A 16,208-nucleotide genomic window follows, 5' to 3' on the forward strand; every position below is an offset into this window, starting at 1 on the left:
GTCAATCCAGTCTTTAGTGATAAACAGCTCTGCCAGGAGGACCTGCACCGTAGGTGAGATTGTGAATCTGGTCTCAGCAGATACTCAGAAACTCATGGATTTTGTGGTCTACTTCAACGCTGTCTGGCTGGCTCCTATCGAGATTGCTCTCTGTCTCTTCTTCCTCTGGCAGGTTAGTTGAAATGTCATGTTTTTTCGTTGGCTTCCATGCATGCACCATAATTTAGCTCAGAATTGTCTTCTTTTTTTTTTCATCAGCATTTAGGCCCATCTGCTTTGGCAGGAATTGCCACCGTCATCCTCATTTTCCCACTCAACGGATTCATTGCAAAGAAAAGGAGCAAGCTGCAGGTAAAGGCAGGATTCCTTTTCACAGCAGACCAGACATCTGGCACGTCACGTCATGATGTGGGGATGCCACAGCTGGTTTAGATAGTGGCTGAGGAGCAGTGTGGGTGTTTGGCCTGGGTGCTACATTCTCTCTTGTCCTTTTGATGTCTGGCCCATATAATGTGCTTGAAAAACAATGACAGGAAAGGGTGGGCAGTGGCAAGACATAATTTTTCATTTCTCTGGCAAAAACAACAGACGGTTTCTGTGAACTTAGGTGCCAGTTTAATCAAAAAATTGTCTTCAGTACGGTGACTGCTGCTGTATTGCTGTTTTCATATAATAAAAGAAAATAACTATAATGTAACAAGCAACAAATTCCTACTGAATTAGACAATTTGTGTGGTGGTCAGAGAATGCTACTGCTGCTGTAATGAGGGCGGACACTCTTATGCATACGAAGGACTGCTCTAGCTTTGGTGTGGTACTTGTTAACTTGATGTTTGATGGTAGTTTAATGGAAGTAAATTGTATCTGTCTGATCAACAGGAGATTCAAATGAAGTTCATGGATGGCCGCATAAGACTGATGAACGAAATCTTGAATGGAATAAAGATCTTGAAGTTTTACGCCTGGGAGAAGGCTTTCCTGGAGCAGGTTTTGGGCTACAGAGAGAAGGAGCTCAGGGCCCTGAAAAAGTCTCAGATTCTTTACTCCATCTCCATTGCCTCATTCAATTCTTCATCTTTTTTGGTAAGAAAACCAAGTGAAAAAACCTACAATTTAGGCATTAACTAAATTATCCTGACTTGGGTAGCTTTACGTTTTGGCGTCTTCTTTATTATGATTGCAAAGGTTTGAAACAGAACTGATTCTGAGACTAGGAAAATTCTTCTCAAACTGCAAGATGAATCAGAATTATAGCTTTTTTTCATGCATGTTTGAACTAGCGTCTACTTAAAGTTGAAGCTTTGTTGACTGAGATTCTGTGCTGTTCAAAAGTGTTGACTCATCTTTTCATTTACCTTACAGCTGGAGGTTATGTTTATCTATGAATTTAGTCTTAATCGATGTTCCCAGGTTTTTGCAATAGTCTTTTAAAAAAAAATTTCTTCTGAGCATTCCCTATGTAAAAAATATCATTTGTGAAGATATCAAGCTGTATAGCAGTTTCTAAGCTCAAACGAAATCCCACATATTATCTTTAATAGAAATATTGTTGTGCAAAATGCTATTATTATTATTATTATTATTATTACATTACACTGTCACAAGTACAGACCAATTAAATTAAATCTCTGCATTTAACCCATTCCCTTGTGGAGAAGTGGGCTGCCATTGTGCGGCACACGGGAGCAGTGTGGGGTTAAAGGTCTTGCTCAGGGAGCAAGAGTGGCAGTCGGGAGTAGGGCTTGAACCCAGAACCTCAGGATTTGAAGCACAATGCCCTAACCACTATGAAGCCACATTTCCCCCCCCAGCTGGTATACAAACCCTGGCTTCCTGTTTGCAGGACGGGTGACTTACCACTTGACCTAGCCAGCTGCTAAATGTTCTGCTAATGTGGTGAACAGTACACATACATATTAATTCCAATGCTCTGTTAGATGAAAACCTGAAATGTAGTGGTTGATTCCCTGAGGGATGGCATACCTTTAAGGCCCTTTCTCAGGTTCTGCTGGGTTTGACCTGTGCATTAAATAATTGTATATATTATGCTGATGATGCAGCTCTTCTTATGTGCAATCTCCGTTCATTTCATTAATTCTAACATACTCAAAGACTAGATGGATGATATTAAGAACTTTAGAAACATAAATAGCAGAAGTGCAGAGTAGAGCCAGCCTCTGTTTGCCACATTTCAATTGGAAAGGTGGAATAATACACACATCCAGGAAACTTTCAGGAATACTTTTCTCCATTTTTCTTTTTTTGTTCTTTCTCAATTCATAAATATGTCACAGTCAGATACATGTATGAACTTGTTAAAGTCTTAAATGTAAACTTCAAAGATATTTGATAACACCCATTTTTGTGTTGTTTTTTTCTAAGATTGCCTTTGCCATGTTTGGAGTCTATGTAACGCTGGATGACAGAAATGTCCTGGATGCACAGAAGGTGTTTGTCTCCATGGCATTGATCAACATTTTGAAGACTCCACTCAGCCAGCTGCCGTTTGCAATTAGCACAACTATGCAGGTGGGTTTTTATTTTCTTTGATACTTGTGATTGTTTTTATCATGGGTTTTTTTTTTTTTTAGGCATTTGTCTAATATTTCATACATTTGGATATCAATATTTTCTTCAGGCTCTAGTTTCACTGAGACGTCTGGGAAAGTACCTATGCTCAGAGGAACTGAGGGTGGACAATGTCTCAAAGGCTCCATTGAGCTCTGGTAAGAGCTATACCCATTGAAACCAGTAAATCCCTGAATCTTCCTATGTGGTTTATTTCAGTGGATACACAAGGTGTTCCCACTCTGCCTGAAATCGTGAACTGTCGTAATCAATAAAAACATCCCGCAAGGACGTTGTTGTTTATAACTGTGGACTACCACAGCCTTGTATGGATCATATCCTCCTGACTACCAGGAAAAAAAATATTGTCCAATCACCATTTTTTTTTAATTCCAAAATCTTTGTAAGGTAATTGGAATACTGAAAACATTTTTTTGTGAAAGTAAGTTTTTATTTTTGAAATATTATGCGTCCTCTACAGTGGACATCAGAACGCCATACATTCGAAATTGAACCTTGATGGCAACCAGTTAGTCCCAAAGAAAATAACCAAACATCAACATAAGAATAAATTTTTCATTGACAACACTGTCCATCATCACAGTTGTTTTTCTTTTATGTGCTTAATTGCTATGATACTTCAAAAAGCAATTCCCCTTCTTGGAAACGCAAAGGAACACATTGCACTTTGTGCACATCACATATGTTTTGCTTGTGCAGCCTGATCTTTGACACCTTGACGCATGTGTTTCGTTCACCATCTCTGGAAGATGGATGGCACCGTAGTGTCTCAGGGCTGCATTTGTCTGTGGTTTCCACTTTTGACGTGGAGGAGTGAAGTCATCTTAACTGTCACTTCCGATTCCTGCTTGGGCCTGAGTAATCAACTCCTCACCAAGGAGCAGTTTGAAGTTGAACAACTTCAAACTGCTCCTTTTTCCCCAAAAACTGGCAGTCACTCTTATACTGAAGCCATGAGTTGGTGATTGCCAGGTAAAAAAAGTGGACGCACTGTCCATTTCCAAGTGCGAGAAGCCATTCTGTAGAAACTCAACATTCGGTCAACCAAATCCACGCCACCCGTGTTGGTGTTGTACTCAGCAATTGCCAGTGGCCTTGACACCTGGACAAATCTTGTCTTTCTTGGACCATCTTCTGCGTGTGTCCTGAGGTTCAATGCCATAGGCAGAGGATGCCATGACAACTGGCTTGTTGTCCAACCATTTTATGACGACAACTTCAGGAGGGTTTCGTCTGACAACCATCTCTGATTCACCTCTTCCCTTATTTTTTAAGCTCTTATCCTCTATGATCTTACAATCCTTTGAAACCCTGTTACTCATGAGTGTTCCAGTTCCTGTTAACCCTTTTGTCGTGAGGGTATCAAGGAGATTGATTGTTGTAAAGAATCTATCAAAGAACAGGTGAGTTCCTCAAGGAACAAACTCTGCCAAATGAAGAACAGCTTGTTCTCCAATGCCATTTACTCCCGTAACTTGGAAGGTAGTCTTACCTTGGTAGACTACAAAGTCCAAGACCAGACCAGTTGGTGCAGCCAAGACAAACACCTTCAATCCAGTTGGATGTGGTTTGCCGGGTATGTACTGGCGCACTGGGCATCGACCAGTAAATGGAACCAATTTTTCATCAATGCACAATTTCCCTGTTTCTGAGCTCTCTGAATGAACTTCCTCTTCTTCTACCTGAAACAATGCATCTTCACTTTCTTTATCAGACAACTCTATATTTGAGTCTCCATCAATAATCCATAGTAAAATTCTCTCTGCATCTGAGAACGACTCCCGTTCTTGTCATTTAAAAAATCAACAGAAAAAAACAGAACAAAACAGAGGAAGTAAATACAAATGTCCACTGTAGAGGACAATTTTTCAACTTTTAAATTCTGCTATAAAATACAGTGAAAATACTTTAAAAAAATGTTTCAATGTGTTGCTAAGAGACTTATTTAGAATATGCCAACAAAATTTTAAACCCAAATTTGCACAATAAAAAGTATTAGGCACTTACTTTTTCTCTTCCCATAAAACCTGCTTGTAGTGATGGCTGCCATTTTCAGAATGAGGTAAAGAAAGGTATAAAAGCCCCACCCCCTCACATTTGGTATCATTGAAAAGCCCTAAATGTCCTCTGTAGATACCAAAAGGAATTAATTCAGTAGTATGCAGTGGGTGGGAGATATTCAAGTTTACAAATGTCCTCTGCAGAGGACAAATTTGAACTACTGGTAGTCAGGAGGATATGCACTGTCACTTCCTGGGTCCTGGGCTGCTGGGAGACGGGTTAATTATAGGATGTTCCCATTTAGTGGTTACACTTAAATCATAGCGTAAATTCAGACATATGATTCATAGAGGAATAAAAAAGGACAAATACTGTACTTCTCTGTCTAAGATCTGTCAACACTTCCTGAGACAGCTTGTGAAAGGCAAAGGTTCTCTGTAATTTGCCTGATTAGGAGAATCCACTTGTAATTACGCCCAGACAGCACTCTGATGAGAGATTTCAAGGGGTAGCTGCTTTTTTTAAAACATTAGTTGCAGAGTTTAAAAGAACATGCCCCTTTTATTCCATTTGTTTGTTAATTTCAGTCAATTCTGTTTCCTTGTATAGAGGGTGAAGATGTGAAAATAGAGAATGGCTCATTCAGCTGGACTCCCGAGGGTCCACCATGCCTCAAACGGTAAGTATAAAGGAATGAAAATAAAATCCTTGCGGTAAAATCATTGGAGTCTAAGAGAAATCCCCCTTTTATTGGCAGAATAAATGTTTGTGTGCCACGAGGCTCCCTTGTTGCTGTGGTTGGACATGTGGGCAGTGGAAAGTCCTCTTTGTTGTCTGCCATGCTTGGTGAAACAGAGAAAAGAAGCGGCCAAGTCACTGTTAAGGTACACAGCTAATGTTCCTTGGGAGAAAAATCTATTCATAGCCTGTGGTTTTAACAAATATTAACAGATTCTGCTTTTCTTTTTCTTTTTTTCCTGCAGGGCACATTAGCATATGTGCCACAGCAGGCCTGGATCCAGAACGCCACAGTCCAGGACAATATATTATTCGGTTGCGAGAAGTTAAAAACATGGTACCAACGTGTGCTGGAGGCCTGTGCCCTTCTACCTGACCTAGACATCTTACCAGCTGGAGATGCAACAGAAATTGGAGAAAAGGTATGAAATATATAAAGAAGGATGTATAGAATTGTTGGTACAAATTATTTGATAAATTATATTGGGATTACTAGAACATAAGATTCAGTATTCAGTATTAGTTTTTGTCAAAAACAAAACATTTAAACAGTTATTAAACAGGTATTATGTAGGATTTTTGGAATTTTTTAAAAGACCCGCCCTCTCCACTTTAAAACGGATATATACCCTATAAAACGCGTGTGAGAGCATGCACAAAGCCATTTTCCCCTTGTGCATGCTCTTTGTAAAAGATTCTGTTTTAATTGCTCATACAAGCTTACTGTGTCCGAACGTCCGCTCTAACCCTTAAATCCCTCAATCACTGTATACAGCAGGGACTACATAGTGGACTTTATAGCAAACTCAGTTAACTTACCATTCAGACAGATAATCAGTAGTTTTTGCTCCCCGTTGGTCACGTAAGTCTTTCTTCAGTGCGCGGTGCATACACCATTTTTGTTATTAGTCGCCACTGTCGGGTAGCAACAGCCGATAACGATAGCGTGCCACTGTGACAGCAAATCCCTTAGTGTTTTGCAAGGAGAGCTCTGCGCACAAATAATTCTGGGATATATCTGCCTTTTCTGAGGCCTTTCTTTTCTTCTGATACACTTCATAGACACTTTTTAGTTAAGCATCAAAGCAGAGTCTAACTTTAATATCAGTGGTGGCTCAGTATAAATCATCTAATCTGCTCCCACGTTCTCTTATCCTTTGTTATTTCAAACAATTACCCACACTTTTTAAAGTTATAGTGGAGGATTTTTGTGAACTTTAAAAAAAAGACACGCCCTTTCCACGTTATAAAAAAAATGCACATGCACAACCCTGCTGCTGAGAGGGAATGCCTATTAAATGTGTGTGAGAGCGTGCACAAGCCCATTTCTCCTCGTGCACACTGTTTAAAAGTTTGCATCGCTCATAAAGCTTACTTTCCAAAAGAAGATTTGCAATTTTTCCACTATATCATAAGTGCAAAATAGGGACCAGCCCGTAGGATGGCCTCACGTAAACATATCACCAGAGGATTGACAATTAGGAGGACCACTTATTCTGATGATTCACCTGAAAAAATAACATCCTCCACAATACTTTTAAATGCTTTTGTATTTTTCAGCCACCCCCTTTAATTGGTTACTTTGTGTTGTCTTTTTGAATTAATTGTACCTTGTATATGTAGTGCTGTGAAATTGAGCTAAATAAATAAACTGAATTAAATTGAATTTGAAAGATATCCCATTCACACAACATGGCATCTTTAAAACTGTTTTCTTTCTAACGAGGTCTAAATATTACACTGAATACAAGGGTGTTAGGCTTAAAGGACTCGCCATAATTTTTGGCACTAATGATAAAACTAACTTGCAGCTTCCAGTAAAAGACACCTGTTTTCAGGCACCAGATAGCACTTTAAAAGACAGATTACTTAGACAGGTAATATTTTAGATTTCTAACATTGTGAAACTTTATCACACAGGCTCATTTCAGAATATTAATATATGTTTGTTTTGTTTTTTATGCAGGGGCTTAACCTTTCGGGGGGGCAAAAGCAGAGGGTGAGCCTTGCCAGAGCTGTCTACAGAAAGGCAGACGTATATTTGATGGATGATCCACTTTCTGCTGTTGATGCGCACGTGGGTCAACATATCTTTGATAAAGTCATTGGGCCAAAAGGAGTCCTTAGAGACAAGGTAACACCAAATGTCTACAAAGAGCCAAGCAAAGTTTTGAACCTAAATCACAAACAATTGTATGCTATTGTTGCCACAAAATGGAAACCACTACTTTGCTAGGTCTTATTTTTTTTTAGGTTGGATAAAGACTTACATCTTTTTTTCCCCTGCTGTGGTTTACTTAACAGACCCGCATACTTGTGACCCATGGGATGAGCTTCCTCCCTCAAGCTGACCTCATCCTTGTTCTGGTAGATGGTGAAATCACAGAAAGCGGTTCATACCAGGAGCTACTCAGTCGTCACGGTGCTTTTGCAGACTTCATTCACACTTTTGCGAGCACAGAACGAAAAGAGAGTGTCATACAGAGAGGTGAAGATAAAATCTATGAGGAGCTATAATTTTCTTTTTGTTTTTTCTTTTTTTTTTTAAATAAGGTCATGTAAACATTCTTTAATTACAAGTTCTCTATTGCAGCTGGTTCTAGAAGATCCAATGCACGACTCAGCATGGTCGACTTCATGCCTTTTTCCAGAGACCTCTCGCAGGAGCAGCTCATTGGGTAAGCAAAAACTAAGCAGAAGTGCACCAAAATCCTGGGAATTTTCCTACTGAAACTGACCTCTGACCTTTCCTTACCACCCAGAGGTGATAGCACTAATACCAACTTGCAAAATATGGAGCCTGTTTCTGAAACTGACCAGGATCAGATCCCTGAGGACTTAGGGAAATTAACTCAGGTGGACAAAGCTCACACTGGACGAGTAAGTCAAAATACGGCCTGGGGAATTAATATTCCTTAGAAGCAAAGATTTTCAGTTCCTTGCACAATGTTAACATTATGGTACATTTTCATCTCTTTATCATTGGGGTGACTTATACAAGAAAGATTAGTATGACCTGGCCTTACTCATGTTTGTCTTTATCTTTCTCTATTGCAGGTGAAGTTGGAGTTGTACAAAAAGTACTTCAAGACCATTGGTTTGGCTATCATAATTCTCATCGTCTTCCTTTACGGCTTCCAGCAAGGAGCCTCTCTGGCCTACAACTACTGGCTCAGTATGTGGGCTGATGATCCGGTTATTAACGGCACACAGATTAATACCGATCTCAAACTGTCTGTTTTTGGAGCTCTTGGATTTGTACAAGGTCAGTGAGTTGATTCTGTGATTTGACAAAAATTCAAGCTGCACATTTCTATAGTTTTGATCACACATATTTCACAATATTCTAGGAGTTGCCATCTTTGGTACAACTGTTGCCATCTCCATCTGTGGCATCATTGCTTCCCGGCAGCTGCACATGGACCTGCTGGTCAATGTTCTTCATTCTCCAATGTCATTTTTCGAGTCCACGCCCAGCGGAAACCTCCTGAACCGCTTTGCTAAAGAGATCGATGCCATTGACTGCATGGTCCCTGAAGGGTTGAAAATGATGCTGAGCTATGTCTTTAAACTTCTGGAAGTCTGCATCATTGTGCTCATGGCAACACCTTTTGCAGCTGTGATCATCTTGCCTCTTGCTTTCCTTTACGCCTTTGTCCAGGTACGTGCTACAAAAAATCCCTCGAATATGCTGATATAAGCAAAATCTTGAATTTTTTTTTTACCATATGTTTTTGGAATGCTTTGGGCTCCAAAATCAACTCCACTGACGTAAATTAACCCACATTCATTTAGAATTATGGGAAAGCCCTCTGTGCTCCCTGTTGTAGCGCCTGTTAAAGCTGCCGTTTTACTTTTCCACTCTCTTGCCCACAGAGCTTCTATGTTGCCACATCCTGTCAGCTGCGGCGACTGGAAGCTGTTAGCCGCTCACCCATCTACACCCACTTCAATGAGACGGTGCAGGGTGCCAGCGTGATCCGAGCTTTCGGAGAGCAGCCCAGGTTCATTATGCAGGCTAACGAAAAGGTCGACTTCAATCAAACCTCCTATTTTCCCCGCTTTGTTGCCACACGGTGAGCAGAAAGATGATCTTTTTTAATAGGATGTGTTTGTTGGGTTAAAAGTTTCTAGGGAAGGAAGATTCCTGCATTTTATGTGAAATTAATATACTGTTGATGGAAATACAAAGAGTTTTTAATATCATATTACCTTCTGTAACATTGGAAAGTACCTAAACCTTCCCGCCCCAGTGCTAAATGACTGTGACGTTTATAGGTGGTTGGCGGTCAATCTGGAGTTTGTCGGTAACGTTGTGGTCCTAGCTGCTGCCATTCTTTCAGTGATGGGGAGAAGCACCCTGAGTCCAGGCATTGTTGGTCTAGCAGTGTCACATTCTCTCCAGGTAAGATATTATGACACCACACCCATATGCTACTGGGAAATATTTCTAAGACATCTTTAATGACCACTTCTACACCTGCTAATCAATCAATCCCTAATAAGGAAACCGCAAACCTTAACAGGAATTTAAAAAAATCTGGAATATTAAAATTATCTTTGGAAGCAAAATCTAAAGACCTAAGAAGAATTTTCATGTTTAGCTAGCTAACATTCATACAGTACTGCCCATCTGCACATCAAACATACAACAAAAATAAGTCCTTTTTATGCAAATATTAAAAAAAACCTACCGATTTCCTCACCATATTGTGTTGCAGGTGACTGGAATTCTCAGCTGGATCGTACGGTCTTGGACTGATGTGGAAAATAACATTGTTTCTGTGGAGAGAGTCAACGAATATGCCGAAACACCCAAGGAGGTCAGTGCTCCTACTGTATGCATACAATCAGCAAAGCCCCACATTGATTATTTCTGTTCTTGACTCACTGTTTCCTACTCTTGGTGCAGGCCAGCTGGAGTACAGAGGGCAGCCCTCTGCCAACAGCTTGGCCCCAGAGTGGCACCATGGAGTTCCAGGATTATGGGCTGCAGTACAGGAAAGGCCTTGAGCTTGCTCTTAAAGACATTACACTGCATATCAACCAAAGAGAGAAGGTAATTTATCTCTTACCTTTAACACTTGGATTGCAAAATGTTCCTGTTTAATATCAGAAATCTCTCTGTTTATTAGGTTGGAATTGTGGGTAGAACAGGAGCTGGTAAGTCCTCACTTGCACTGGGAATCTTCCGGATCCTGGAGGCTGCAAAGGGAAAAATCTTTATTGATGGAGTGAATATTGCAGACATTGGACTCCACGACCTCAGATCCCGCATAACAATTATTCCTCAGGTGCAGTAGAAAAGTTGGAGACAGTTCTGCCTTTTTTCATGTGAACTGCCACAGTCACACATCTATCTTTAGGGCCATATTAACAGTTTCCAACTGTAATTTCTTCTGTTCCCCTTTACAGGATCCTGTGCTGTTCTCGGGCTCCCTCAGGATGAACCTGGACCCCTTTGACACTTACACAGATGAGGAAATATGGAGCTCCCTGGAGCTTGCACACCTCAAAACATTTGTGTCAAATCTGCCTGACAAACTCAACTATGAATGCTCAGAGGGAGGGGAAAACCTCAGGTACACATTTCCACATGCTAGTCCTTTGTTTTTCTTGTGAATCATGTAAGAACTCTTATAAAGACATTTTAAACATAATTGTACCTCTCAACTTTTTGTGTGCAGTTTGGGTCAGCGCCAGCTAGTCTGCTTGGCCAGAGCTTTGTTGCGGAAAACCAAGATCCTGGTTTTGGATGAAGCTACAGCTGCTGTGGACCTGGAAACGGACACTCTCATTCAGTCGACAATCCGCACACAGTTTGAGCACTGCACCGTGCTCACTATTGCTCATCGACTTAACACTATCATGGACTACACAAGGTACGCTACATCAGTATTCCTCATAGAGTCAGTGAAAACTAATTGATTTACAATAAAAGGTTCAATCTAGTACTCAATAGGTTTTCTATCCATGAAGGGACTGTGAGCTGAATTGCTTGGGGCTCTCAGACCTTTGATCAGTTTTAATGGATTCCACCCTAAACCTCTCAAAATCAATAAATCTTTCAAAAACATGGTAAAACCATCTAATACCTCATTACCTAATTATTACCTGCATCCATATTGGTGGTGCTATAGTCAGAGTCAATGTGTGACTCCTAAATGGTTGATAAGTCAAAGGCTTTAATCCAATTAAATTTATGAATGATTATTTTTCTCTTACATCTAATGACCATATCTTAAACATAGTAAAAGGTTGAAGTAAATTCATATCCTGAGCAGAAGTTATCTTGACTCTCTAACTATCTAACATCTTGGGGCACTTGGGGTAGAGAGGTTTGTAGGCCATGTAAATTGTCCTTACATTGAAAGAAAAATCCTCTGGCTGTTATGTACATATCGAAATAATTGGCCAAAGTGCCTTATGGATGAATTATTAAATACATTAGTGTTGCACCAATACCAGTGTTTGGCCCTGATACCGATAACTGGCTTTGCAGTATTGGCCGATACCAATACCATACCGATACCATCTGTTTGAAATTGATGTGTCTTTGTATATATGAAGAACTGCATACTACTTGGATGTAAAGTAATTGCCATCATGGCTTTGTCAAGCTATTGCCTACCTTTTGTGAAGCAGGAAAAAATACTAATACAAAGTGAATCCAGTAGAACGTTTTATTGCCTACCTGGAATGGGCGACAATAGTTAGTAAACTTTTGGCTCTCAAAATGGTGTCGGTGCCCTATTTGTTGGTACTCGCCGATACCGATACCACCATTTTAGAGCTGAATCAGTGCCCCGCCCGATACTGGTATCTATATTGTTGCAACACTAATATATATACACATATTACCATCTCAGTGGAAATCCAGCACCAGCTCTTAGGACTTGTAAATGGAAAGACCTAAACTAAATCTGCATTTCTATGTTTTTGCTGTTTTGCAGAGTGATCGTTATGGATAGAGGCCACATTTCTGAGATGGACTCTCCAGCCAACCTTATCTCAAAGCGGGGCCAGTTTTACAGAATGTGCTTGGAAGCTGGGCTGGTTTAGGTCTCTCTGTACAAATGAACTGATAGCTTCCATGCACAAATGTGGGAATTTTTCTGTGCAACCGTATGGAAAATATTAAATTGGGCCCTTTAAAACTTTGTGGCAACTCCAAACTATTACAACAAGGGCATTGTCAATGAATCTCATGAGCAGCTGCTGACACAGTCCTTGTAGCAAACACAAAGGCACTCTGTCTTTTTTTCAGAACAAGACAGTTGTTAATCTCAGAGGAGTAATATTAAATCAATGCTATAAATGATTGTTGGGTCTTAAAGCTTAAAGAATAATGTACATAGAGCAGTGAAGGTTCAGAAGACAAAGGCTTGAAGAGTTCCACAAATCTTTATGATTAATTTTTATTCTCTTTAGGGATAGGAGATGTGTTATGTGTGTTGTTTTTTTGTGTGTCTATAAAGCACAAGATGTTTGTTGACATTTTCTCAGGCATAGACATTGATGTTTACTCACATTTTAGCCTTTTATACTAAAAAAGAGGCACTTTTGTACTTGCAAACTGACAGAAGTCTACATTTGTGTCTTCTCCTCCCATAAATTGGGTCAGGAAATATTTTGACACACTAACCTTTGCAGGGTTCATGCTGGCAAATGTGATGGCAGTGAGGTTTTCACAGCCTTCAAAATGTAAAACTTAAGGCCATTTCTATTTTCATATGTCAGTACGACGGAGGAAAAAAAACAGTGAAGTAGACCGAAGCATTAACAGTGGTCCAACTATGTTGTGGCTGTTGGTTTATTTTAGACAAAGTAAACACATAAAAAAGGCAAGAGCGACCCTGTCGGTTAGGTTTAACCTGAAACCAACAGTGAAAACCACCATGCATGAAGAGAATGCCTCTCTAAAACAATGGTGATACATCTCTATTGGATCCTCGCTCTGCTTAAGCCACACCATACACAAAGAGGGAGAAGAAAAACACCTCTTAAGGTGCTGACATTACAGACTGTAAATAGTCCACTCAAGTCTTGATTCAAGGAAAGAACCCCATGAACTTTCCAAAGAGAAGAAGTATTTACTGTTTTTGTCTTACTGGTTTAGACAATGTGTTTAAAGAGAAGCCCAGTGTTTATTTATGTTGTTGGTCAAAAATGTTTAAAGTGTCCTTAAAATTCTGAGGAATATATTATATTTATACTTTTTATAAGAGGCTTGTTTATTTTCACTGACCTTTTAAGTACTGTCTTGTTCTATATAATGCTGGATAATAAATTTTATTTGAATCTGTGGTTATGTCTGACTCAGTTTTTTTTTTTATTCTTGTTTTTTGATAAGTGAACTAACTTACAGCGCTTTAAAAAATTATTCATTGCCATCTGATTTTTCCCCACTTTAACATGTTACATCAGTAAACTATTAAATATTTATATGATAATGACTTATATGCAGTGGTGGGTGGTGCATATGGTACCTAGGCCTTCAGTACCTGCAAATCCCCTGAGGTCCAAATGTATGTATATATTTGAGTATAAAATGTACAACACATTTTAAGGGGAATGCTATCTTTGCTATCTTTGGAATACAAATTGTTTGTGGTATATTTGCAACGATCGATGTTCAGGGGTTAATATCACCACTTTCATATTTTAATGAAGGAAACCATCAAATATTAAATTTAGCAAGTGCACATATAACTGAGAGCAAGATTAGTGTGAGGGTGAATACAGAGATCAATTAGGCAAAAAGCCCAGTAAGGGAAACGGTAATCCTCTCCTCTATAACCACAGCTCCACCATATTTGCATCACCAATAGCTGTTTAGATTCAAAATGCATCTAATAGATAATATATTGTATAAAGCATGAAGATAAAATATATCACACTCACAAGAGATGCTGATTATTTATAATCTAATTCCATCCCTCTGTGTGTGGGAAGTCTTAGTATCTCCATTTAATATCAGTCATTAACATTTTGCTCTAACTGACCATTCAGAGGACAGAAAATGCTGATGTTCAGGCTGCCTCAGTAGCTGGTCCTATGGGGCAAATCTGATATCTGATTGCTTGAAGAAAACTTTCTTCACTATTATTAAGGTAACATCAGCCAGCACTGCTTTTTTTCAGTGTCCTGTCTGGCATTGTGGTTTAAGAATTATTGTCTTGATGCCAAAAGAGAGCCCAACCGATTTTGCTTTTACAAGTGAAGCAGTACTTCTATTGCCATAGTGTTCCGCTTGATTTATGCATGTAAAAAGCTTTATTATAATTCATGCAGAGAGTATCACAGATTATATTGACGCTGCAATGTAAGTAGAACAGAAAAACTGGAAAAAGAAGAAAAGATGAAAGAAAGAGGAGATAAAAGGGAGACAACAATAAAAGGCGTTCTGTCTGCTTCATCACCTGCAAAGAGATGTAAAAAGTACAGCACAACCAACGGATATAGCACTGCTGATTCTGAAGGCCTTGGGCAGATTTGACTGACATAGCAACACACTAAGGCAGAAATCTGATTGGACAAAAAATATAGCGACCACATAAATGTAATAGAAGCAGCACAGCCAAGAAAAATTAAGAGAATGGATTGTTTGAAATAGATGAGTAGCATGCATTGTAATATAAGAAAATTAAAGTTTAGGTCGTGAATGTAGGTTAGTATTTCTGATTGATATAAGCAGTGGTGAGCGGTCAGGGTGTAGGCCCTGACCGCTCACCACTGCTTATATGATAATAACTGATTTATATATGTGTCACCTTTGACTGGGTCATTCTCACACATCAACGCGCTTCAGTATGCAAAAGTCAAACACTGAAATTTCAAAATTCCATTTAAAAAAGGAAACACTGGTGATGAAACAGTTATTTTCAGATGAGGCATTTTATTTATTCAGTGTCACTGCAAAGTTCCTGCAGCTATGATGTCCCTACAAGCTGATAATAAGGAGTACCGGAAAAACTGAAGGACTCTGAAGGGGCCTTCAGTAGGTACAGGAACCCCGTAGTGATGCTGAAATAATCTCTAATTGAAAAGATATTGAAGCTGAGGGTGTCAGTATCATCAGATTTTACCTTTTTAGAGGGATTTGGGGAATCTTCAGGGTTTGAATTTTCAATGTTTGAATTTTCAATTCCAGATCTCAGGATTGATGTCAGAGCAAGCTGTCACTGATTAATCTTCATCCAGATGAAGTGACAGCTTCTTTTTCAAAGACTTTGGTCCAAAGACAATGAGATTGGCTTTGTTTGCATTCAGAGGCAGATATTTAAGAATCATTCAGCTTTTTCCAGGTGTTTCATCAGGATTTAAAGCATAAAAATATGATAAACGAATGGTGTGCAATAAAAGAGAATTGCAGCCTCTCTTTAATGGCCAGACACAATGACCAATATGAGACACATATTTAATAAATAATGGTGAATTACTATGAAGAGATAAGAAAACACCAATAAAGAGATAATCAAAATACATTAAATAAATCTTAAAGTTAAAACTGTAGGGACTCTAAGTCTCTAAGAAAGAATGGATTTGTTTTTCCTTTTTGTAATTATAGCTTTAAAGTGTGTTGAATGATCAAGCTATAATTTACTATAGTTTACTTTGTTGCTGCTTGTTTTAGGATACAGTACACAGTGTGTAACATCCCTCTTTAGAGCCAAAGGGCAGGAGGAAAAGCTCAAAGTCTAAAGTAACTCAAAATTAACATAGATTTAGGCTTAACTATTTTTATAAGTTCATTTTTTTCTTTTCTTTTGGTTCTTTAAGATTCGAGCATTCATATGTTAGCGTATTGAAGTAAAAATGTGTTGTCATTTTTCAACCATAATTGCAGATACAATATTTGGCCACTAGATGGCAGACAA

The 16,208-nt window shown here is 39.1% G+C and overlaps 1 protein-coding gene across 1 annotated transcript in view; it reads left to right on the plus strand.

Moving 5' to 3' along the window:
- Positions 1-13,635, plus strand: part of abcc6a (ATP-binding cassette, sub-family C (CFTR/MRP), member 6a) — a 36,611-nt gene extending 22,976 nt beyond the window's left edge. The window contains exons 10-31 of the mRNA XM_038290722.1: positions 11-172; positions 259-351; positions 880-1,083; positions 2,383-2,529; positions 2,639-2,726; positions 5,200-5,269; positions 5,348-5,474; positions 5,574-5,750; positions 7,295-7,462; positions 7,633-7,816; positions 7,922-8,006; positions 8,091-8,208; positions 8,386-8,593; positions 8,679-8,989; positions 9,205-9,404; positions 9,607-9,733; positions 10,050-10,151; positions 10,241-10,387; positions 10,464-10,622; positions 10,744-10,910; positions 11,016-11,210; positions 12,282-13,635. Of these exons, the coding sequence (XP_038146650.1) occupies positions 11-172; positions 259-351; positions 880-1,083; positions 2,383-2,529; positions 2,639-2,726; positions 5,200-5,269; positions 5,348-5,474; positions 5,574-5,750; positions 7,295-7,462; positions 7,633-7,816; positions 7,922-8,006; positions 8,091-8,208; positions 8,386-8,593; positions 8,679-8,989; positions 9,205-9,404; positions 9,607-9,733; positions 10,050-10,151; positions 10,241-10,387; positions 10,464-10,622; positions 10,744-10,910; positions 11,016-11,210; positions 12,282-12,390 (3,348 nt within the window). The 3' untranslated portion in view covers positions 12,391-13,635. The remainder of the gene's footprint in view (positions 1-10; positions 173-258; positions 352-879; positions 1,084-2,382; positions 2,530-2,638; positions 2,727-5,199; positions 5,270-5,347; positions 5,475-5,573; positions 5,751-7,294; positions 7,463-7,632; positions 7,817-7,921; positions 8,007-8,090; positions 8,209-8,385; positions 8,594-8,678; positions 8,990-9,204; positions 9,405-9,606; positions 9,734-10,049; positions 10,152-10,240; positions 10,388-10,463; positions 10,623-10,743; positions 10,911-11,015; positions 11,211-12,281) is intronic.
- The last annotated feature ends 2,573 nt before the right edge of the window (positions 13,636-16,208 follow it).

The sequence above is a fragment of the Cyprinodon tularosa genome, unplaced genomic scaffold (assembly GCF_016077235.1).
Source record: "Cyprinodon tularosa strain WSP-4 unplaced genomic scaffold, ASM1607723v1 ctg287, whole genome shotgun sequence".
Lineage (NCBI taxonomy): Eukaryota > Metazoa > Chordata > Actinopteri > Cyprinodontiformes > Cyprinodontidae > Cyprinodon > Cyprinodon tularosa.